The sequence below is a fragment of the Vipera ursinii genome (genome assembly GCF_947247035.1).
Source record: "Vipera ursinii genome assembly, chromosome: 3".
NCBI lineage: Eukaryota > Metazoa > Chordata > Lepidosauria > Squamata > Viperidae > Vipera > Vipera ursinii.
Window position 1 is genome coordinate 157,316,529 of NC_139516.1, and position 26,071 is coordinate 157,342,599.

Below are 26,071 nucleotides of genomic sequence, written 5' to 3' on the forward strand. Positions count from 1 at the left end.
ATTCAGCAGATCTGTCAACAAGAGAATGTTATGTGAGAGCCATGGTTGAAGTATGTATTTGAGGGGAGGAGAAATCTCATCTCCAAAGATTTAGGAGGGCAAATGACAAAGTTAATCAACATAAATATAAACCAGAAAAAGCATGTAAAAATCAGGAAATTCAAATAGTTGACTCAATCAGGAGCAAGTTTCCCTTTCAGGTGGGCCTTAAAAGGTGGGAAACTTCCACTTTGTGTTGTTTTTTGATTTTCTATCCTGAGACGACTTTTCTTCTTGGACTGGCATCCAAGCGAAAGAGATCTGGAGAGTAAGAAGGGACTAACCATCTGGGAAATATCGAGATAGATGTACATCAAATTCTTTAAAAAAATACATTCTGGATTTATCTTGTTTTTTTATACAGTATCCTTGGTATAAGATACACATACTTTCTCTCCCTCTCTCTATTATGCATGCTGCAAAGATCAAAGTCTGTAAGATTTTTCTCATTGTCTACAATTCTCAATTAGCTCTAAACTTAATCTACATAACAAATTACCTGTATCTTCTGTGGAATCAGTAGTCTCATCCTGACAAGGGATTTATCCTACCTTGCATTCCAGCCATTCTGGTAACTCTAAAAATGAGTTTAGAAAAGCTAAAACCAGTTTCTTCTCTGCAAAAGAATGCCCAGGATTTTGAAACAGCATACAGTAAATGTGTAGATTATGGGCTAGGACATTCTCACTGGGTGAGCCAGAAGGGCTAATATGGTATCTACCAGTGCACATATGTGCAAGCACATACTCTATTACAATATCACTAAGATCACATCAGATGCAAAGCAAGATTCAGAATAGTTTCCTTCTACCTGAGAAAATAAATTACCACTTCACTCTCACTACTGGTTATGCTCTTGGCATGACCTGAGGACATTTCCAAGATCAAAAAGGGGTTACACTCAATTCTAGAAGCTGCAGGGCCTGAGCTGATTTGGTTTTGTGAAGTTAGTGTAGACAATGCACAGATAAATATTGGGTCTAATCCTGGCCATTTTTTCTAAACAAAGCGCTATGTAGCATATCTGAGTTCTGTGCTTTAAAGGGAAGGAAAGGCCCCCAAGGAAAGTTAATTGAATGGAATTAAAATTAAATTAATTAATTATGTAGCAAACATAATCAGGGCCCCACATTATTCAAGATTGTGTCTCCTACCACAGTAAAATTACTTTGCAGTTAGGTTGGGATCACAGCAGACATTTTGAGTGGTCACAAATGCACTGATATCATGCTCAAAATCTCAGATGTCTTGATTGTGGCACGACACTGCTTTTAGAACTTCATAGTGATACAGCAATTCAGACACTTCTTGATATACAGCTTTTTCCAACCCCGTGCTCTTTAGATATGTTAAAAGTTGGATTCTTATCAACCTAAGACAATTCTTTGCCTAACGTATTTCTATTTTGTTCGGTGGATGGCTTTTGTTGCAAAATTTTGAGCTTTGTGGAGAGGGCAAATTACACACTACATCTTGGTACTTGTTTAATCTGATTTAATTCAAATTTCATAGATGGTTTGGTTCACAGGGAAAACTGGATCATCACATCACACAGAGCAGAAGAGCAGTGTATTTAACTCTTTCCATTAATAGAACAAGAAACAACAGTAAATGTATCATTCTGCCAAGACAGCACATCAGTGAACAGTAGCTGAATGCCATTTTAAGCCACAAAATCCTGTTTCTGCCCCAAATAAGCTTAAGCAACTTTCATTCATCCAAGGTGGTGGAAGCTTCTCTTACAGAACCAACAACATCTAAGAGAAATATATGGCTCATAATTTTCTCTTCCTCCAAAATGATATAACTTTACTGACATTTTACATTGTGAATTTTCAAGTGTGAGATTCTTTGTTCAGCTTCTCCAAGGAAAATGAAATGGTTGAAAAGCAGATCAACATGGAAAAGGAGAAAATGAGGGTTGATTGATGATCTTAGTATTCACTGTTATTATGAGAACTCCATATGGGACACAAGCTGGGGAAAGGGGATGACAACTAGATTTGCTCTGTATCAAATAATAGCAAAGACTGAGTAAGAGGTAGGAAGGTAGTTTGTGTTAATACTAGTTGATTCCAGTATTCAAACTTCACAGCATCATTGATAACCAAAGACTAAATTACTAGACTGGACTAGTTAATTGTGAATAAACAACCATTCTAGAGAAAAATGTAGAGATCAAGGCATGTCTTACAGGTGTCAGAAAATTCTTCTGGTATCATATATAATAAGTATGTTTATAAATATTATTAAGAATAAGGAGAGGGGATCTAATTTAGATGGAAACCAAAATCTTCTATTCCATTTCTATCTATATCAGAGTGATGATGGATTATTGGTGCAAAGCAATCGATTTATTTCAATAACTCAGATTTAAAACTTCAGGATGACATAACATGACTATTATTAATTTCAGTATTTAGCTTCCCTTTTTTAGACTTATCATTTTTATGTTTTGGTTTGATCAGCAGTTGGCTTTGGCAATCACTATCAAATGCTCAGTGAACTCTGCATTCTGTGAAACCATTAAATCTGGCATGCAAAGATGCATTTTGCATATGGGTGCAGCATAAGTGGTCCTCAACATACGACCACAACTGAGCCCAAAATTTCTAATGCTAAGCAAGACCGTTGCTACGTGAATTGCATCCCATTTTATGACTTTTTTGCCACAGTCGTTAAGTGAATCACTGCAATGGTTAGGTGAGTCATGTGGTCATTAAGCAAGTCTGGCTTCCCCCATTGTCTTTCCTTGTCAGCAGCCAATGGGGAAGATCACAAATGGTGATTGCCTGACCCCAGGACAGTGCAATTGTCACAAATACAGAAGCACCCAAATTTTGGTTACATGACCATGGGGATGTTGTAATGTAGAGCTCACCAACCTTTGTCGGTTGGCGGACTGGAGGAAAAGGGAGGGAGAAGCATTTTATATGTGTGTGTGTGTGTGCATGCATTGGGCCGCAAGCACGTGTGTGCTGCAAACGGGGTGGGGCTAGCATCCATGTGATACTAGCCCTCCCCTGTTCTTACGTGGTGCAGCGCCTTGTTTCTGCGGGGTGGTGGCGGCCGTTTTTGCTCCTTGCAGCAGGCAGCAGCCTGTTTTTATGCCCCGCGTTGCGGTGGAGTCCATTTTTGCACCTTGCAGCATGTTGGCCCATTTTTGCATTCTGAGGCATGGCAACGGCCCATTTTTGCGCCCTGTGGCTGCGGTGCTAGCCTGTTCCACAGCCCAGTGACCAGTAGGCCATGACCTATTACTGGACTGCAGCTCACTCATTGGGGACCCCTGCTATAATGGTCATACAGTATAAAAATCAATGTTAAATCACTTTTTCCCAATTCCATTAGTAAACAAATGGTTGTAAGTTGAGGACTACCTGTAATCTAGTTCATCTACACCAGGGGTAGGCAACCTTGGCTCTTTTATGACTTGTGGACTTCAACTCCCAGAATTCCTGAATCAGCATGGCTGGCTCAAGAATTCTAGGAGTTGAAGTCCACAAGTCATAAAAGAGCTAAGGTTGCCTACCCCTGATCTACACGAAATGGGGAAAAAACCATCCTGTCTCAGAACACTACAAGTGTCATGCAGAATTCTTTGAAAATAAATGTAGAACCTCTTGAGAGAATTCTTCTTGAATTAGAACAGTCCTGCAGGTTAAGTACAAAGAATCCTACTGGGTCCTCAGTCAATATATCTACCTTCCTATCAACTAGGAAATTCTGTGCAGTGGAATAGTTTGTTTCTCTTGGGTGAATGGGAAACGGCAAAGACCGTTTAGGCATGCAAGGCTGCATGCTCTATTAAACCCATCTGTAATTTGAACTATTGCTTTGCCTTACTCATCTGGATACATCTCCCCTTGGATTAGATCCAAGTACGCATATTTGTTTTCTTTTAATAACTTAAGGGAATTACAAAGTATGGCCATTCCTGTAATTTTTAGCAATTGTACATTTGGTGAAATGTTGCTCTTACAGAAGATGCTATGAATAAGTAAATTATGGCATTACTTGAAAGCGCTATTACTATCAAACAGACACTGAGTTTTGTGAATAGCTTGCATTAGGTTGACCTTCCTTAATTGGCACTGTATAGGAGTTTTAGAATTGTAGCCCTTAGATAACATAGGAATGCTAGCTGGGAAGTTTAGGAATTAATAAATGAAAGATGCTTTATTGAAGAAAGTTGCAGTCATAGGATTTATATGTTTCCGCTCCTGCTGCATTGTTCTTTGCTGGAATCTAGCTGAGGTTCACTAGCCTAACAATTCTGAAAAGGATGGGTAATGGATAAATGAAAGCAGGTTCTGACCATGAAAACTCACAGAATTATGTAATGGGAATAGAGGGAATTTTTCTGAGTGTTATTTCCCATGGGAAAATAAAGGAGGACAGAAATATGGATTATTTCAAAAAATTATCTAGAGGCGATGCTGGACATGAGGTCATTTTTGTCATTTTGAAATCGTTCAGGAGAAGCAATTCTGTATACATTTCCCTTTTAAGTTCAAAGAAAACTTGTTTGGATGAATGTAATTTTGTATATAGTGACACTGACTAATACACTAATTATTCCAGAACAGGGTGATTTCATATTGAAATTGTCAAATGGATGACCAGAGCTACAGAAAGAGGATGGTTGCATGTTAGCACAAGCAGGAACAGTAATTTTGCATTGTTGTAGTAGGTAGCTTATCATTCTCCCGCAGAGGAAGTTTTTTTCTCTACTCAGTGGAAACTTGGTGAGCAAGATAAAAGAAAATAAGCGGAAGAGATGCTGGCATGGGGGGGGGGGAGAAAGTGATTAATTTCATCAGATCACACACTGGTTTCATTCAGCAGCTCTTCACTGAGGTGTATAAGCCTGCAAGGGATTAGACTGCAAGGAAAGCTTGGGTAAGAAAAATCTTCCACTGTAATGTATTAATAAATGTTTAATTGAAGCAGACATTTCCTTCACATCATTTATGAAAGGAATAAAAGCAAACTTCTTTCCATCAAATTGTGGTAGATAAAACTTGATTTTTGTGGTAGATAAAACTTGATTTTTTTTGATAGAATGGGAAACTCAATTCTCTTCCTTGCCACATGTTCTGTGCTGGTTTGATAAAACAATAAAGAAAAGCAAAAATTTAAACTATGGAACAGTCTGCTGGCAATAAATAGTTTTTTGATATATATGTTTCTTTTGACAACGTTTATGGAGAGTGAAAGATATGGGATGGGAAAATTTCGTTTTTGCTTTCATTTTTGTTTTACCATGTCAACCTCTCAACTGATTTCTCAATACACCTCAGTTTATGTCCAACATGAGTGCTATTTCATCTTTTAAATGGATGGGGACCCTACACGATTCCTTTCTATGCAATTTATTTGCAAGTGACAACATTTAACAAAAATTCAGACCTTCCCAAAAGTAACATTCTTATGCCTCTGAGGGAGAAGATCCGTATCTTTGATGTGCTCCAATACATAACTACTTTATTTTGTTCCTTCTGGCCTTGCTTTACTATGGAAATGGCTTCAAAATTGATACTTTTTAGATAAATTACACAAAGCATTTACTACCAGTGTGAGTGTAATTTTATTTATAGCAGTTAAAATCTATTTAGAATTGAACTATAGGCAAAAATGAAGAAAGAACCTTTTTTACATTGAAGGGTGATACCAGACATTCAAACACTGTATGGAATGTAGAATAACATTGCCAGATTCTTATGGCAAGGGGACTATTATATGAAGCATGTGTTTCAAGTTTCAATATTTCTTTGATCTAATTTAGTTTGCATCTAAATTTAATTCAAAGTAGGTAAAATATGCAACTCTAAGTAGTTTGCGTTCCAAATGGCCAGACATGCTCTAGCGATCAGCTGCACACCATTTTTGTGGTTTGTTTCTTTAGTGCTTAAGGATAATCAATGATAATATTTCCAATGCTAACATCCTCAATTTGCAAAATTTGATTTGGGTATGGAATAATAACTTTAAAGTTAAAGTTAACAAATGATGGGTGATAGAAGGTGGTAACAAATGATATATTGATGAAAAACCTGAATAAATGGGAGTTAATCTGACAAATTAGTATAACCATGACACATGTTGGATTTCGAAAATATTGCTCTGAAAAACTGAGGTCTTCAATAGTTTCACTTTTTCTACTCATTGGTATTGACATTCATTTTTTTATAGTTGGAAAAATCCGAAATAAGCAAAATGTGCCAATAAAAGACTCAACAGCTTTAAACAATCCAGTTCCATGTGATTGGCTGTAGGAAAGAATAAAAAGTCATTGATTACAGATAATCCTCACTTAACGAGTGCCCTATATAATGACCAAAGTGATAATGGCACTGAGCAAACAACTTTATGACTACACACACATACACGCTTGCCACACTCTTGTGACTGCTGCAGCATTCCTACGATCATGTTATTTGTCCACTTCACAGCTGGCTTCCAACAAGCAGAGTCAATGGGAAAGTTAGCAGGAAATTGCAAGTTGCAATCATGCAATGCTTCGCTTAATGGCGACATCACTTAGTGACAGACTTGCTTGTCCTAACAGTGGTTGTTAAATGAGGACAATCTGTAATAAAATGTAAGTGCAAATTGTGTCTGTTTGTATGACCGGGGTAAAATTGAGTAAGATATTATTAGTACAGGGAATCCATCACAGAATAAATGCTGATAAAGAAGAGAAAAAATCCACATTGTTGCCTAAAAGACCTCAATAAAAACAACTGCTCTTGAAATTATTCTACCGGCCAGGCAATTTGCTGTGTAAAACTATGGAATGTTGGGCTGCCATAAAGTAATGTGATGTCAATTCTTACCTGCACAGTATACAGGGTTAAAAGTATACTGATTACAAATTCAACTATCCAAAAAATATCTACAAAAGGAAGACTTTGACAAGTGTATTTTAACACGGTCTTCCTTGACATCTATAACCACTGTTCCCCAGTAGAAAGCTGTGGATTATTAGGTTTAGAATGCACATAGATAAGAGCAAATCTGGGCATAAAAATTCAGTGTGGCAAATATTCTAGGCAAATTACCTCTTAATACACAACACAATCTATTTTCTGAAAGGCTACTAAGCATCACCATGCCATCCCATTGACAGTATCTATCTAGGGTATTAATTTTAATAATGAGAATCTGATTAAGAGTCACTGGCTTCTTCTCACAAGTGAAACTTTAGGCCCTAGTCCTAAAGATATACATGCATAAATCCCATGGAGGTTAATGGGACTAAAATGTGCATAATTACTGGAAGGAAACCTTCCAAACCCTTCGAAGTTTTGTAAGATGTAAGAATGAGCCAGGCTGATGCCTTGGAGATAAAAGTGGTCACTGTCGTGGACAAGCAGATCTGATGGCCGAGTTGATCAAAAGCCTAATATTGCAAACATGACATCCACCCTCTTAGAGCACATGTTTGTGGTTATGCAGAAACATCAGCTGCATACATCCATGATTTTCAAGGGAATTTTTCTTTTTAAAAAACATGGACAAAAACAACTATAAAATTTAAATAAATAAAAGACTTAGACTTCTGCCTCAAGGAAGCAGTGATCCAAGCTTTTACTTCCACTGTCATCAGGTGGGAGACTTCTCTGGACACCTAAGGAAAGATCAATGGCTTCCAGGGCCTGCAGGTAGGTTCCACACTGGAGTGTCTCTCTGTTCAAACACCAGATGTGTGTCATTGCACAAGGTCCGAGGTGTAGCTAAATCCATAGCTGCTGGAAAGGGACAGGCGTGGCTCATGCTCCTCACTCTGTTCTGAGGTGTAGCTGGGAAATGTCTGTGCACGAGCCACCTTTGCAAGACTGTGCCCTGGGAAGGAGAAGCAAGGAGAGAAAGGAGACAAAGTTTATGAATCTTTCTTTCTTTCTTTCTTTCTTTCTTTCTTTCTTTCTTTCTTTCTTTCTTTCTTTCTTTCTTTCTTTTTTCTTTCTTTCTCTTTCTTTCTTTCTTTCTTTCTTTCTTTCTTTCTTTCTTTCTTTCTTTCTTCTCCTTCCTTCCTTCCTTCCTTCCTTCCTTCCTTCCTTCCTTCCTCTTTTAATAACTGATACCATTGGTCTATCTTTCTTTTGCTTTAAACGATTAGCCAACAACTTACCAGATCTTTCACCACTCTCCCAATATCTCTCTTGTAAATATGTTAATGTGAATTCGGTCTTCTGTAATATTATAGTATTTAGTTTGTATTTCTTCTTTAGTTTTTCTCTGTACAAGGTAGTAGATGGACATCTGTGTCGATAAATATGTCAATTCACCTTTCAGGTCATTTTTCCCTTTTATTTTTAAGCTTATTTTTGTACAACTCATAAGTAATAATTCAATTTTGGATGTAATATTTATGTGCTTCATGTTTAATAATTCAAGCATTTAATGTTTCTGAATTCAAATCAAAGTATTGCAAAGTCTCTACCAGCGTGTGCTGTACAAATTATTCAAGATGGAGACACTAAGATATTGATTTCAGTTATTTTATCTCTGATTTCCCTGTTATTTTTTATTTTCTATATTGTTTTTGTTGTATTTGTATTTATTGCTGATCAATAACAACAAATAAGAATGTTGCTAATAGCAGTATGGACAACAACATTGGGCAATTACTATTTAAAGCCATATTTAATGAGCCGGTTGAATGTACAGGAACAGACCGATCAAGAAATCTTATGAGTAGCAGCAGAATGAGTGAAGGAAGAATGAAGAGCAGACTATGAAGCTGTAACCTGCATTTTCAAGGGCAATATAATCATTAGATAATTGACTTCATGACACCTAAAGTGAGAAAGCACCTATAGCTTTATAAATTACTTATTGGAGTCTGTTAATTTCTTGACTCTCAGAATGTAATGTCACAGCTTAGATGTCTTTCAGTTTCAAAAAGCTAACACATAATTGTATTAAATGCAAGGTGGCAGACAAATAATGAAAGGAACACATTAGTATACATTGTTAGTTAGAATATTAGAGGCTTTTTGTAAGTTGTTCTTGACAGTCATTACTCGTCCATGAGATTCCAGCTGATGAGGTTCTACAAAATACCGTTAAATTAAAGCTGCCCTCTTTATAAAAATAAAGTTGCCTGATCTTAATTTTGTGCTTGTTATTGAAGATATGCCAGAATTCCTCTGAAAGCATAAACTTAATTCCCTTATACTCTGCCTTTTAATTACCAAGCATATCTCTAAAACAGACATCTTATTTGGATTGTGAAGATCCACAAGGAAATGAAGCAACTTTATTTCTTTCCTTTCTCAGTCATAAAGGCAAAGCATGCATTAAACATCTTAAGGAGAGCCTGTGTCCATCACATTACATGCCCATTAATATGAAGCAAGTAAGGTTACATTTTACATGCAGCAAGCCTCTAAAGTACATGTGTCAAACTTGCAGTGTCACGTGACGTGTTGCAACGTATCATGACTTTTTTTGCATTGCTGGAGCTGGGATGGGCGTGGCTTCTGCATGATGCAACCGGCCCGCGGGCTGGCAGTTTGACACCCATGCTCTAAAGAATCTGGAGGCTGAGGAAATTTCAGTAAAATATAAACCTAAGTAAATAGCCCAAGCTAGAAGATAGACTTTACAGTTTACTGCTAAACAGAAGAGTCTGATTTTGTAACACTGAATAATGAAAGTAAAAGGGAAAGGGAAAAAAAATAAATAATGATAATATTGCACATTTCCCCTCTAAACCCATCCCTAGTTCTATTACCACGTTCACTAGGATGTAACATGCCACTATTACCAAACTATGGATTCCTAAACTAGATGACCTCAATTCATTCTTTTTGACAGATATTTTTGCCCTTTCATTCATAATTAAACCATGCTTTCCTTTCCCTTGTGTATACATTAGCTCTATAGATCATTTAGAACTGTTCTACCCTTCCCTTTCTCTTGGTTTTGCAGATACAATGCATATCTATTCTATTGCATTTGTTAATTAATTCTCTAAAGCATTTACTATTCTTACATTGCATGTCATTAACTAATTTATGCCTTGGTTGCCCTCAACTGTGCTCGGTGAAGCAGTATTGACCTTTACCATCCTCTATGTCTTTGGACAATCAAGGCTTTTGCATATTGTAATATATTTTAGTAAGATAGAGGCAGACTACTTCACTAGCCTTGGTACTAAATTATTCCCTGCTAATCTTAATTTTGGCATAGTTAATTTTGGCAGCCAAGAAGCTAGTTGTAGGCTAGTATCTAATAAGGTAGCAATGAAGGCCTTAGGGAAAAAAAAACAAAGAGAGAAAGTGACCCCCCCAAAATTGATCTTGTTAAGAATGACCCTGAATCTGTTCCTCCTTATCTAATCCTGAACAACTGCAGGTATTGGACCACGAACTTGACAGCATCACTGGTATGACCAAAAATTGAAATATACTGCTGAGTATCACTAGAATACTGATGGTACCTGATGGGTAAAGGATGACCTCTCCTAACAATTTTATGTATTAAATAGGTTATTAAATAGAAAGGTGAGAGTATCAATCCCTGAGACACACAGAAAATCAGGGATCTGATTTAGCCAACCTATCAACACTGCCCAGGACTATACTGCCCATTCAAAAAAGAGAAGTCTTGTAACATTGTGCCTCCCTTTCTTTAACTCCTGTGTGCGTTAATCCCTCAATATGTTGAGTCAGATCCATAGTGGGCATGACCTCTGGAGCCACATTAGATTATATACATCAGAATTATCATTCTTGGAGATCCCACAGACAACTCAGCAATGAAATCAAGCAGAGTCATTGCAAAGGAAAACATGATAAATGCAATTTCCTTGAGGGAAGTCAATTTCAAGCCTGTTGAAATTCAATAAAAAGATGGCAAAAGTGCCAAGGATGCATCTGCATGACAGCTGTGGGCTGTAGAGTGCTCATCTCTGAAATAATTTATTTAATATTACAAAGGATATGTACTGTAGTTGAGCAGCAATTACATAAAGGCACCGTGGTATCAGTTCCTAACCATTCCCACACAGCTTTACTCAGCAATCACAAAGTATAACCATGTTACAGAAGTTTCTTTCTCCAGTACAATAGTATTTCAGGACCTGAATTACATAGCTGAAAGTTCCACAGAACGTGCTGTTTTGTGAAATCAGCACTTAAGAAGCAACTGCAACAATCTTTATAAAGTTGTATGAAATTCAACTGAACAAATTTGTTTGATTCAGGCAAGGATTGAAGAGACTATTTTAAAAAGTAAAGTGATTACTAGCTTGAGATGGGGTTTTAAGACACAAGCCAAGGTTAAGTATTGCCATGTTTATACTCTTCCTCATCTGGCAAGTCCAACCAAGTGATGCAAGAGAAAGTAGCTTTCAACTGATTTGTCTGTCATCTAGACCAGAGGTCTTCAACCCCTGGTCCGTGGACTGGCACCAGTCCGCGGCATGCCAGCAACTGGTCCACACAAACAAGCGAAGTCCCATCCATGGGATGTAGGCAGCATCTGAAACCACGCCACCTCCAGTCCGCGGAAGAACCTTTCTCCATGGAACCAGTCCCTGGTGCCCAAAAAGTTGGGGACTACTGATCTAGACATACATGCAGTGCTTTTTTTGTAAAAGAAAAAGGTGCCGGAACTCTCACATGTCATACAACCTGCCTTGCCTACCCTACAAGGTTCCATCCAAAAAAGGTGCTGGAACTCTGTTTTGAGCGTTCTATGACAAAAAAAGCCCTGCTATAATGTAACCAATCAGTTTTAAGCACAGTAACAAAGTTTGTGTAAATATTCAAGAAAAGGTAATGCTGTAGCTGTAGCCACTCGCCTTTTTTGTTCATCCAAATCTGTTTCAGTAAACACTATATTCACAAAAGATTTACTATAGAACAGTTTCCTTCCAGAGAAAGAGATATAAGACATTATATCTATACACTGACATGAAACATACCAGTAAGCCATGGAAATTAATATGATTTAATTCTGATAAGACATGCATAATATTGCTCTCTAAAACCAGTGACTTGAGCATTGGTGAGGTGTTATTAAAAATATTAACAATCTTTAGGCATGGTGCTTTTTAAAAAATAATCTTTAATACTTAAGAATACCTAGAAAACATACAAACACTGATATGGGGGCATAACTTCCACTGATACTATGAATGGAAGCAACCATCTGTAGTAGATGAAAATGAAGTTGACATAATTCTTCAGCCATAGTATACTGCTTCCTGTTCAAATAACACTTGGTTCTAAACCCGAAATATAGGCTCTAAGGCAGCGGCTCCCAACCTTTTGTATACCCCGTACCCCTAGAACGTTTCTGATATATTCTCGCACCTCTTACAACATAATGAATTAATGGCAACGAATTATGCATATACACTATAATTTTGAAAACCCAAGTTTTCACATCCCTTGGAATATTGTCTCGCACCCCCGGTTGGGAACCCCTAGGGCCTCTAGGGCCTGTTTCTCCCTTTTGGCCCATTCATTTCTTTCTGCTATACAAAACATTGCCCATGTCTGTAGTACTTAATAAGAACTTCTTAATTCATTCTTTGCCAATTCAATTCACAACTCAGAATATTTAGTACATTTTATGGATATCTGCTTTATTGTCCTGGTATGCAAAGTTGAAAAAATAAATAGATGATCACTTAATGAGCATAAGAGTGACAAGTTATGAAGAAGAGAAACAGTAAACAATCGCACGTCACCATGAGCCAGAGTTGCACTTAACAGTTTGTCTTCCTGGATAATAAGGTTGTCTAAAAGTAATTTAGCAATTATGGCTATATCTCACTTTTAGTTAATGCCAAATCAATTGGATAGCAAAGTTAAGTGGTGTGTTCAGTTGAATGCATCAGGCTGAATATGAAACAGCCAATGCTACTAATGACCATGTGCAAATGATTACTCCTGAAACAACATCTAGAATTTATTATAATGGTGCTCAGTCCAATAATGTCTAAATCGCCTTGATTACTCAGGAGAAAACCATACCATTTTCATCCTTTTACAATTTAAATTGTTGTTGCTAACTCTGTATCCAGAAAGATACTTTGCTTAACTCTTACATAGTCAATTGGGCACATGCTGCATGGACAATAACTATACTGTTCTTTTCTAATTGCAAAGAAGTGACTATAGTTTAGTAATAAATTCTGAACTTGCAGATAAACTACTGTGTAAGAATCCAAGACCACTGCAAGAGAGAATAAACTACAATATATTTTTATTTAAAATTAGAATACTTAAATTAAATGAAGGAAGCTCCATAAGGGTGAGGCAGTAGTGGGATTCAGCAGGTTTGCACCAGTTCGGCAGAACCGGTAGCTAATTTTTTATTGCCCAGGCCCAGAATGGACTTCTGGAAGTGGCATCCACAGAGAGAACCGGTTGTTCACATATTTGAATCCCACCACTGGGGTGAGGTAATCAGATCCATAGGGAACCTCATTGTTAAGACTGTATAACTCCTGAATCCATTTCTTAAATATTCATGCATTAAATACTGATGTAAATATGGGAGCAACTTATGTAAAATTGGGGCCTATCCCACAGGTATATGGATCTCCAGGTATCCCAACCCACTTTCCTCAGTTATTCCCACAAAGCTCCATTTTGCCCATCTATGAAGAAAGAAACTATTATCTATTCCATCCTGTATGAAGAAAAGCTTCATTCTGGCTTTTGAATTTTTGAAAAATATTTGTATTATCTATTATAATGCAATACAGCATACAATATTGTATTATAGAGATGTAAAGCAAGATGGGAGAATAGTTGGGATGAAGATTAAAACAGAAATATACCAACATACCAACATACAAAATATATAAACATTTGTGAATGATAGTTTCAATGGTTTTAAAATTGATAATGAAAAAAACAAAGATGTTGACAAAAATATGAGAATGGAACAGCAAAAAGAATTGGTGGTAAAGACTGGGTTCCAGACTGAGAAAACATAAAATACTGTGGCATCACTATGATAAATATGAATTGTATGTCATTTCAAAATAATTATATAAAAATAATTATGTCAAGGTATGGAATGAAATTAACAAAGATTTAGGAAGAAAAAAATACATTTATCGTGTGGAAGAATTTCTGTGGTAAAAATAAATATGTTACCTAGAATAATGTTTTTATTTGAAACAATATCTGTTTTTAAAAAATGATACACTTTTTAAACAATGTCATATATATATATATATATATATATATATATATATATATATATATATATATATATATAGGGACACGGTGGCTCAGTGGGTTTTAGGACGCTGAGCTTGTCGATCAGAAGGTCGGCAGTTTGGCGGGTCGAATCCCGAGTGCCGCGTAACAGAGTGAGCGCCTGTTACTCGTCCCAGCTTCTGCCAACCTAGCAGTTCAAAAACACGTAAAAAATGCAAGTAGAAAAATAGGGACCACTACGGTGGGAAGGTAACAGCGTTCCATGCGCCTTTGGCATCTAGTCATGCCGGCCACATGACCACGGAGACGTCCTCGGACAAGCGCTGACTCTTTGGCTTTGAAACGGAGATGAGCACCGGCCCCTAGAGTCAGAAATGACTAGCACACACGTGCGGGGGAACCTTTACCTTTAATATATATATATATATATATATATATATATATATATATATATATATATATATATATATATATATATATATATACATATACATATACATATATACACACACACACACACACACACACACACACACACACACACACACACACACACATATATATATATATATATATATATATATATATATATATATATATATATATATATATATGGATCCTTGGTTTTTCGGGTTTTTCCCTGCGTAGAACTAGAGGTGTAGGCGCAACGTTTCGACGGAATCCCATCCGTCATCATCAGGCTTTAGCTTCCTTCTTCTGGGAGAAGCATGTGGCTTGCTTCTCCCAGAAGAAGGAAGCTAAAGCCTGATGATGACGGATGGGATTCCGTCGAAACGTTGTGCCTACACCTCTAGTTCTACGCGGGGAAAAACCCGAAAACTAAGGATCCACATACAGGCACCCGCGAAAACCTCAGAAAACATATATATATATATATATATATATATATATATATATATATATATATATATATATATATATATATATATATATATATATATATATATATATATATATATCCAGATTTATATGGCGGGGAAAAAACTAATACAAAACTCTTCAAGATGCAAAGGAAAGAGAAGAACAAAGACTGTCTGATTTTAAATTGTTTGTTGTAGCCTGCTCTTTGGTTTGGATGAAATAGTGCTTTTGATAAATAAGATAATGTTAGAATTAGAACATGGCCTTAGTTTGGATGGCAGGGGTATTTATGGCAAAGGTGAGGTTAATATACATTTCAAAAACCAAGTAACCCAATGATCTTCATGCTTACGTCTTTGAACTCAGTCTTCTCTGTCCCTAACCTAGCAAGCTAATTATTCAACATACTAATTTGCATGACTATATAGGCAGGAAAAATGAGTCACAAGGAAGTCCAATTTTTTTTGGTAACAAGTATGCTACAATGAGGTTAGAAATCATGAATAAACTTACTTACTGGGCCTTCAAGATTTGATTCATGAAAACAAGACATATAGTTTCATTTAGAAGCAAACAGAAATGCCTAGAGAACACCATGAAAAGTATGGGTAGGAGGACGCCTTGGAGATCATCAAGTCTAACCTAGAATGAATGGAATTAGTTTTATGAAGAGTCAGAATTCAGACTGTCAGCATCTTTTAATACTTTGACTATAGAAGTTAAAATATCCGGCTTAATGGCAGCTTCACAGAAAAAGAACATATGTGAAAAGCCATTTGAAAAAATTAGGAGAAAGTGCTGGTGTCGATTTAATGCCTGGCACCAAGGAAGCAGTGATGAGTTTCTGGGATACATGGCTCTGCTCTATGAAAAAGGTCTTTGGTTACTCATGTGAGATACACCACAAAGTAGTTTGCTTCGCCTCTGAAGATGCCAGCCACAATTAATAATAATAATAATAATAATAATAATAATAATAATAATAATAATAATAATAATAATAATAATAATAATAATAATAATAATAATAATTTTTTTATTTATATACCGCCCTTCTCCCGAAGGACTCAGGGCGGTGAACAGGGCAAGCATATAAAAATACAAAGATACAAAAGTTAAAAAAGAATTAAACACAATGCCCAAGCTAAAGCAATAAATAGATATATTAAAAACAACAGTAAAATCCCAACCCATCCCCCATCAGGCCAGGCCGGCTTGTTCGAATAAGTGAGTCTTCAGATCACATCAGAAGGAGCGAAGGTCGGGCGCCATCCGGAGCTCAACCGGCAATTGCTGGTGAAATGTCCTAACCACAGAATTGGATCATGGCCATTCACCCTGAAATTTCACCACTGCTTTCTTAGGACAAAGTGTTTTGAAAAAGAAATTTTCACTTTTCCAGAAATACCACCCAACTATAAATTTTCAGATTGATGTCTGAGAACAAAATAATAAACTTACATCAATTAACTAATCTAATCGGGCTTATGTAGTCCTGTCCTATAATTTTATTTAAATTTAAAGGACTAACACTATCCATACTAAGTTTCATGAACCAAATCGCTATCATAATTTTTTTAAAAAACTTCCAGTTTTGGAGAGTAAATTTCTAAAAAAAATAATGCCATTTTCTTTTGCCCCCTGCATCTTTCAAAGCAGTCACAAATGGAACGTGATGATGGTTCTGTTTAATCCTTTTTTTCCATACTTTTGACAAGATGTGGAAAAGCATATGTAGAATGTTTTACAGCAATGCTGACTAGTTAATGTTTACCATGTAGCCATTCACCGATTATGCAGCAATTTGTGAACATGTTTATTTCAACTTAAGTATTAAGCGATTAGAAATGTAATTATATGTAAAATAACTTTGCTATTAACACTGTACTTCACCACACTGTATTCTCCTTAATATTTACTACAAGAGTAAAACATGACCTTGCTTTTAAGCACAACAACTTCCAAACTGGTAGTTACAATAATGTCTCAGCTGCCCACAGTTCTGGAAATGCTACCCCATTTTTACTAAAAGGGTTTTAAGCGCATGCATCATTCCCCAAGCCCATCTAACTAAAATCCTGCCCTGCTTTGAGTTTTGATGATGCCAATTTGCTTTATTTTTTGGTGCGCATGTGGCAGCTTATACCTCTGTGGTATCTGATGTTTGGGTATATTTTTGTATCAAAGATGTAGCAGGTGAATAAAACAGAAACTACCTACTTAATGATGGTATTGTAACAGTGAAGCTTTCTCCCTATGGAGACATACCTGACTTTTTCCTTGATAGCATTTTAATGCTAGTTGCTAGTGGTAACATTTGGATGCTGCTGAAATTGTAGTGTTTTAATTGGAAGTCCATATTTTATTTTCCTGAAGGTTTTTTTCATACGAAAGCAGCTCATCAGATTTCAATCTCATTCAGAGAATGCATTAACATTTATTTCAAGTTTCTTTAATAGGTTTTGTTGTATTTTTGAGCTTATTTTATTGTGTTACTTTTTCTATAAAACATTCCTGCAAACTCCCTATTCACAATTCATGATCAGAAAGATTCTGCAGGAGGAGTGTTTTAATGCAGCATCAATCCTACTGTACATGCAGTTGTGGCAATGGTTTTTAAATAAAAAACAGAACTTTCACTTAAAACCATTGACCATAACATAAATAAAATTGATTAAAGAGTCCCTTGTACTCATAAGAATTACAGCAAAGCTTCATTGTCACTTTATTCTCTTTTCAAAACAATTTCTATTCTATTAAACTAAAGTATATTGACTTCTCAAAGATGAAACTTTCAACAAAGTATGAAATTTCAATCTGCTTATATATACAAAGAATATGACTCCAATCACTAATAGCTTCTAATTGTAAAAATATTTATATTAGATATCCCAAAGAAATATTTTGTAAAGTGAAGGTATGGTTATATAACAGAATTGTATTTGCTTTGAGCGGCAATTAGGTTTAAAGGAATAAAATACCTATACAGTAGTGGCCAAAATTGTGGAAGCCTTTTGGGGAAAGTGTACAGTAGAAATGCTACTTTTAGTTAAGTTTCCACCAATTTTTCTTCTAATTATTTTTATAACTGTAGCCTTGATCACGTAATAATACTATTTTACATTGCTCTCTGGGCCACCAGTCAACTCTTTGCACCATTACTTTAATTTTATTATGTTTTACAAGCCCACTAAATGAAAGGAAAAAAAAACCCAACCAACTTGATAGCGATCAGATAACACACTGACAAATGTCCTCCTCTCAGGTTCAATACATAACATCAATAACTGAATGCTATTGTGATCTGATTGGCTTATTGCCAAAACAAGATGATACCTAATTGGCTCTCTGAACACTCATGCTCATTGGCTACATTCAGATGAAGGAAAGCTACCTGATATCAACCTAAGCAAGTTGTGCTTCCTTTTTTCTGGTTATTTGGCTATAAATTTTCATAGAATATAGTACAGATAATTGAACAAACTATGTTGCATTACATTCTTGATTAAATTATCTTTAGATTGATATATAATTTTATGGTAAAAAAGGTAAAGGTAAAGGTTCCCCCGCACATGCGTGCTAGTCGATTCCAGGGGGCGGTGCTCATTTCTGTTTCAAAGCCGAAGAGCCAGCGCTTGTCTGAGGACGTCTCTGTGGTCATGTGGCCGGCATGACTAGACAATAAAGGCGACAGAATGCTATTACCTTCCCACTGTAGTGGTCCCTATTTTTCTACTTGCATTTTTATGTGCTTTCGAACTGCTAGGTTGGCAGAATCTGGGATGAGTAACAGGCGCTCACTCTGTTACGTGGCACTTGGGATTCGACCCGCCAAACTGCCATCCATCTGATCGACAAGCTCAGCGTCCTAACCCACTGAGCCGTGTCCCTAATTTTATGGTACTACTCTCCCAAAAAGTGGTGTTATTAGCCATCAAACCTCAAAAATAAACTTTTACCAAAGGTTTCCACAATTTTGGCCACTACTGTATATTTACATTATTCAAGTTACACAGTTGTCATGTGACTTTACAGAATGTGACAATAGAAGAGCAAAGTGTTAGAGGATGCTATGAATAGTTCATACTTTCTTTCTTATACAAGATAGAACATCTGATTCCTTCTAGATACAGTGCAGCTGTCTTAGATTAGTATTAACTAATATTTCATGTAATTTTATAGTCATCTGAAGTCAGCTTCCTTCAGAAGGTGCTCTCTCCTACTTGATTGCTATTTCTACACTTTAGTTGAGTTACTCTGGGATACAAATACCAGCTTTCAAGTGAAACAGCTTGAAGTGATGAAATGTGTAGCTCTACTATCTGAAAGTTTATATTCATAATACTGTATAGTTGGGAGTCAAAGCTGATTCACTTCTAGGTGTGTTCAATCCACCAGCAAAGAGAAGCATGATAGCAGAGCAAAACAACAAGTTGACAAGTTCTACTAGTAATTGAGACTCCTGCTGCTGGAAGAAAAAAAAAGAACCATTGTCAAGCCCAGCCCAAGAATGACACAGAACAATCCAGTCAAGGTTTTATGCTCATACCAATAGACAGAATGTTGCCAGACTACACCTTTACTACTCTCACCCTAACAGATATACCCTGGGAGATTCTAGGGAGTGGCTACCTTAATTATCTTCCTCCACCCTCTGCTGTCTTTTGTCTCATCCTCTTCCTGGGAATGTGTTCCCTCCTTCTTGAAAAACTGTCACTTCGCTGTAGTCCATCACAGCCTATTTTTCTTTACAAATGTCCACACTTGCTTTAATTAACATGGCATTTTGTTTTCTCCATTCTCTGGTGTATATATTAGGGATAACATGGAAGCCAATGCCTTTGCATCTTTCTATATGGAAAAAATACAGTTGCAATAGCAAAACAAAATATGGGTAATTGCATTTATTTATATTCATTCTTTACTACTCCTGCTTTCTCCCAGTAAAGTGGTGAATGGTGTCACTGCCTTATTCAGGGACATTTCACCAATTACTGGTCTAGACCACACTTTTGGTATTCCCTGGTAGTTATCATCCAAATAATAACCCGGCTTTTCCCTGCTTAGCTTCCAAGACGAGATAAGATAACCAGGTGCAGAAACCCTGATTTTCTCTCTGTCTCCAGATTACACATACAAAATTGAATAGTTAGGTGCCAGGATTTACTTTTCAAAACATTATATTCCATACAATGAAATAATATAATAGTATAATATGCATTGAGTCATTTACTGTTGTCTGGTTGTGAGTCTATTGAAGAACTTTAAATTAAGGTTTACTTGTACATAAAATGTTTTATTTGAATAGAGGTAAATAGCAGCAGCTGTGTGTGTAACCTAGTTGCCTGCTGACTCAGATCAATAAAAGTAGTTTACGCTTTGTTACATTCTGCTGTTTTTTTTGAATATCTCTATATTTGCTGTGAGATAACAAACGTAAGTATCTAGAGAAGAGATCAAAAGAAGAAAGGAAAACTGTTTTCATGTATTTCAGAGACTGTCAAAAAGAAAATGGAGTAGGGCTCCGAAAGGAAGAGATTAGATTCAACTGGTGGAAATTGCTAGGAAATTTCATTACAGACAAGATGCAAAGACAGGGCTTATATACTGGCTTATATTTCTTTCATTTTGGTTATGAAATGTGATACATTCTTTATAGTGTGAGATCTGTACGGTTTCAAATGGTGTCATATTCAAGAGAAGGTGCAAAAAATGTGCTGCCTGATAATGTGATTATGACACTCAAATTTATTTATAATAAATATCTTCAGGCAACTATAATAAAAATATATCACCACGCAGTGGTGGCAAGAAACAGCTGGCTGAAATCTATAGTTTCAAGAAAACTACCTGAAACATACTGCATAGTATCTGGAACTGACATTCTTTCTGCCTAAGTCAGGGGTAGGCAACCTCGGCTCTTTTATGACTCATGGACTTCAACTCCCAGAATTCCTGAGTCAGCATAGCTGACTCAGGAATTCTGGGAGTTGAAGTCCATGAGTCATAAAAGAGCCGAGGTTGCTACCCCTGGCCTAAGTGCTGCATTGAAAGAAATGGGTTTTGATTCTGAGAGATTCCTTGTCCTTTTGGGGTCTAGGGTTACCATTCTGAAACTGTACTGGGGGAGAAACATTTATTTTAACAAATCAGAAACAGTGCAGAATGTTAATATAATGCAATTGTCTATTAATAAGAAATACACCAATTCATGATACAGTGGCAGTTTTATTTGTGTTAGAAATGAGCATCATTTTGCTTGAAGACAAAAACATGTTCATAATCGTGTCTGTCAAGTCATCTACAATTTTTTCCCCCATGGAATCCCACTTCAACTGCAGAAGTAGTCATATGAATCTAGGCACAGATTGTTTTGAGTGCGTTGCAATGCACTTCTTAAAGCATCTTTTTCTTTTGAATACAAAGCGCTATATAAGCCTGTTCTGTTTAATGTTTTATTTATATAGTCTTTGACTTTTACTGTATTATTACAGTTCAATAGAACACTATGAAGCCTAGTGTTCATTTATAGCTAAAAACATTTCTTCATTAAAAGTACTTTCTACTATTAAAAGTAGTTCTATCATATCAAAAATATCTAATTATAAGAGGAAATGTTACAGTCAACCACAAGATAATGCTGTGTAACTAAAGATGTTCAACTATGAAGCAGAATATATTCAGTAATAATTTAGACAAGCTAACAATTTGGCTAGTGGCAGAACAAGAAGAAAGGATCTCACTTAATTCATGAATTATCACGAAGACTGACTTCCAGTAATACCCCTATGTTGTTAAAGTTTATTAGTGTATCCTATCTTTCAATGTGCAATCTTCATTCCCTTGACTTCTTTTGTTTTGATTAATTCCCAAGAAAAGGATCATCTGGTACTTGTTCCATGGGGTATTTGTGAAGAGAAGTGTGGACAGGCAGCCAAACAATGGTCTTATATGTCATAGAATAAAGGAGCAGCAGCACTCTAAGGATTAACTTGCAGCAATAAATCTCAAAAATCCATCAAAAGAAATTCAGACATACACTGAATAAAAAACAGAAGGCTGTAGATAGTTAGAAGACCCATTTAGGTATCGTGCCAGTGATTTAAAGAACTTCATGATAATACCATTTTTAAAGTCATGCCAACAAAGAAATGTTATATTAATAACTGCTTGATTTATTTTTGGGTTTGGGATGGAAGAAAGAGAAACCTGAACATCAGAATTCAATACAGTTCTATATTAAAAATACATTTATAATCATGGGAAAAAATTCAGACAATGGGAGCAATCTATATAAAAGCAATGTAAACATTCTGAAGTCTTTTGAAAGGAAGAGAGAAATTTAATTCACACAGTAAAATAGGAATTAAAAATGCTCATTAAGTGAATTCTTTGTCTGCAATTTTTTTTGCCAGAAACTGGAAATAAATGTTGTTTTTTAGCAAAAAAAATAAGGTCATAAATGATGGTCATGTGACTGTGGGACACTGCAAATGACCAGTTGCCAAGGCTAAAAATGTGATCATGCGACATGTGTGTGTGTACGTGTGTGGCTGTCAGAACTTTGAGCCTGGGTCATAAGTACCCTTTGGAAGGTCTGTCAGAACTTCAAATGGTCTCAGAGCAACCAGTCATAAATCAAGAACTACCCGCATGGCAAAAGTCTAAATGGAAAAACAAATAAGTAAATTTCTAATATTTGCCTAATTTGAATTAAAAAGCAATTTTTGTCCTATTTATCTATTTGTGCTTAGACATTCCTTTCATTTAATCACTACTGTCTTCTAAGTCAACTTTCTTGTTTTACTGAACATTCAGCAAGCCAAGCTTCTCCAAGTCTCTGGAATCATATAAAGGTCTGTGAGAACAGTCTAAATGTAAAGTATTTGTGACAGGAAAGCAATATTTCAGCAGATGATGCCTGATTTCCTGTCACTACCTAATTCTTCAAGATAGGCAAAGTCAGAGGTGGCCTTGGCAAACACCAGGTTATATGGGTATCTTGTGAGGTGTACAGATGCTGTGAACAGTAAGATATATGTTTCCACTTTATTAAACAGATATAGTATGAATTACTGTTTTATGACATTTGGATGTTAGTCTAATTCAGAGGTGGGAACTGTGGCCCCTTTATGACTTGTTGACTTCAACTCCTGAGACAGCATGGTTCATAAAAGGCACATAGTTCCCCACCTATGGTCTAATCCTTTAAAATGGGGCAAAAGATGAAAAAGTACTTTTAGAAAAACTGTTTCTAGCTTATTCTGTCTTATTTCAAAATATTACATACATTGAATTTTACCGCCCAATTATAGGAGTTTTTCCCCATTGTGTACTACTCAATATACAGCTTTTGGGAGAAGAAACACATTTGCTTTTTTTTGCATTTTTGTTGCTATTTACCAGACAACTTGCAAATAACAATATATAACAATAGAGAATGAAGTATTTTAAGTCTTGTAAAGTGATCCTATGGAGACCATTCTATAGATACACAAGATGCTCTATTGAGCAGATTATCTCTTAACTATTGACTCCATCTGATGAACCTTAATATGTCCCTTTAGCATTTATGATAAATTACCAGCATGGCCATCCCTTGAGCAAAATTTGACTACATTTTTTTCTAAGCAGTTTGCTATTCAGCCCTTGAGAATTATAATCAACTTGTGTCAAGAAGCCAGCACAATATTTAGGCAACATTTATGACTGAACTCTAAAAAATCTTGATGACTAGCTATAATCTTAAAACACTTTGGGGAATGTTACTTACTCTCACACCAATTTTAGTATTTCAAGATATAACCCTTGATATATAACAGAGTTAACACCCAAAGGTATTTATTGGTTCCAAAATTCTGACTGTTGTGCCCCTCCCCCCAGTATTTCAGGCACTCGGCAACCAGCCCACATTTATGGCCATTTGCAGTGATTTACGAAACATTAAACATATGTAGCCAAAATGGCACCAATCATGCACAAATGTGCTAGTGAATTTGAAATTTAAATTTAAAGAGCGAAGCAACCTGGAATTAAGGAGAAACTTCCTAATAGTGAGGACAGTTAACCAGTGAACAGCTTGCCTTCAGAAATCTTGGGCGCTCCATCACTGGAGATTTTTAAGAAGAGACTAGACAGTCACTTATCTGAAATGGTATAGGTTCTCTGCTTGAATACGGGGTTGGACTAGAAGATCTCCAATGTCCCTTCCAGCTCTATTCTATTCTATTCTATTCTATTCTATTCTATTCTATTCTATTCTATTCTATTCTATTCTATTCTATTCTATTCTATTCTATTCTATTCTATTTATTTATTTTATTTTAATTCCATTTATATCCCGCCCTTCTCCGAAGACTCAGGACGGCTTACAAGCTTAGCAGTAGCCTTCATTCTATGTATATGCCTGCTTATTAGGGCTTTCACACACCCCCAAGCGGCATTATTACAAAGTCAGCTTAATTGCCCCCAACAATCTGGGTCCTCATTTTACCTACCTCGGAAGGATGGAAGGCTGAGTCAACCTTGAGCCTGGTGGGATGCGAACCTGCACTAATTGCAGGCAGCTGGTGTTACTTAAGGAGGCATTAGCCCACTGCTCCACCAAGGCTCCTCATTATGTGTATTAACAAAGCTCTATTCTATTCTATTCTATTCTATTCTATTCTATTCTATTCTATTCTATTCTATTCTATTCTATTCTATTCTATTCTAAATTTGAAGTAATACAAAAGTCTTTGTAAGGTAACTGAAATGACTGTAGGAAAATAAAATAATCCAAAAAGGAATCAGCACATACATTGGACGCATTGTGTACTCAAAAGATTAAAAGGCAAAATTAAGAGATACATGCAGAGGTTCATTTGTCTGCTGAAATACTTATGATTCAAAATGAATATAGCCTCATTGTCTACTGAAAAAAAAGTTGCCATTGACTTTATTAGGCAAACTTTGCTTTCTCTCTTCTACAACTTGCAAACTTAGAATTTATCTTTATAGCGGAGATGGTAAACAATAGAAGAACTGATATTTCTAGATTCCTGGTGTATATTTGTGCAGGTAGGACTAAGAATAAAATTTCATGCAAAAGTGACAAAGGGAAGATAGCAGGATCTTTGTGAAAACTATGGGGAGTTTGCAAAAACCTCTACTTTCTATGGCAAATAAAGGGAGACATGATACACCCTATGAATAAAATTTTAAATTATATTAAATTATAGTACAAGGAAAACACACACTTTATCATAGTTATTAAACACATTAAGGACTTTGGAAAATATCACTCATATATATTTTCATGTTCTGCATTAATTTCTATACATATGTGCATTCTCTACATTTCTCTGAATAACAGGGAAATTATGCAGTACAAAGTAATTGATCATAACCTCTTTTATGGGTACATAAAACAATTAACCTTTTATTAGAATTCCCCAAGGTTACTTTCTTCCCAGCCATTATTCCCCTTTATCTGAAACACAAACCAAGTTTTGTGTATTAACAAAGCTCCATCAAAGCTACTTGCATTTTATATATTCCAGAGTTTGAATCTAATTCTTTTCCTCTCTGAACATCCAGGTCAGGAAAAACATAAATTTATTCCCTGTCCATCTCACTGTCTGAATGACTCTGGGCAGCTTATAGATAAAAGCCATAAAACCATATAAAAACATGTAGCTAAGAAACAGTTAAAAACAACTAAAAAGAGAATGCCTTCTAATTGCTAACCACCATCAAGACTGCATACCATTGTTAGATTCCCAGGCCAGTTGGCAGAGCCAGATCTTCATGTTATTTCAGAAGGCCAGAAGAATGGGAGGTAGCCTCACCTCTGAGTGCAAGATGTTCTATAGGGCAGGGTCAATGGCAGAAAAAGCTCTCTTCTTAGACTCCGCCAGTTGAAATTCTTAACCAATGAGGTCCGCATCATATCCTTCCTACCTGACTGGTGGGAT

At 36.1% G+C, this 26,071-nt stretch overlaps 1 protein-coding gene across 1 annotated transcript in view; it reads right to left on the reverse strand.

The window, feature by feature from the left end:
* Nucleotides 1–7,690: 7,690 nt before the first annotated feature.
* DOK6 (docking protein 6) overlaps nucleotides 7,691–26,071 on the reverse strand; it is a 209,595-nt gene continuing 191,214 nt past the window's right edge. The window contains exon 8 of the mRNA XM_083359361.1: nucleotides 7,691–7,887. Within this exon, the coding sequence (XP_083215487.1) occupies nucleotides 7,754–7,887 (134 nt within the window). The 3' untranslated portion in view covers nucleotides 7,691–7,753. The remainder of the gene's footprint in view (nucleotides 7,888–26,071) is intronic.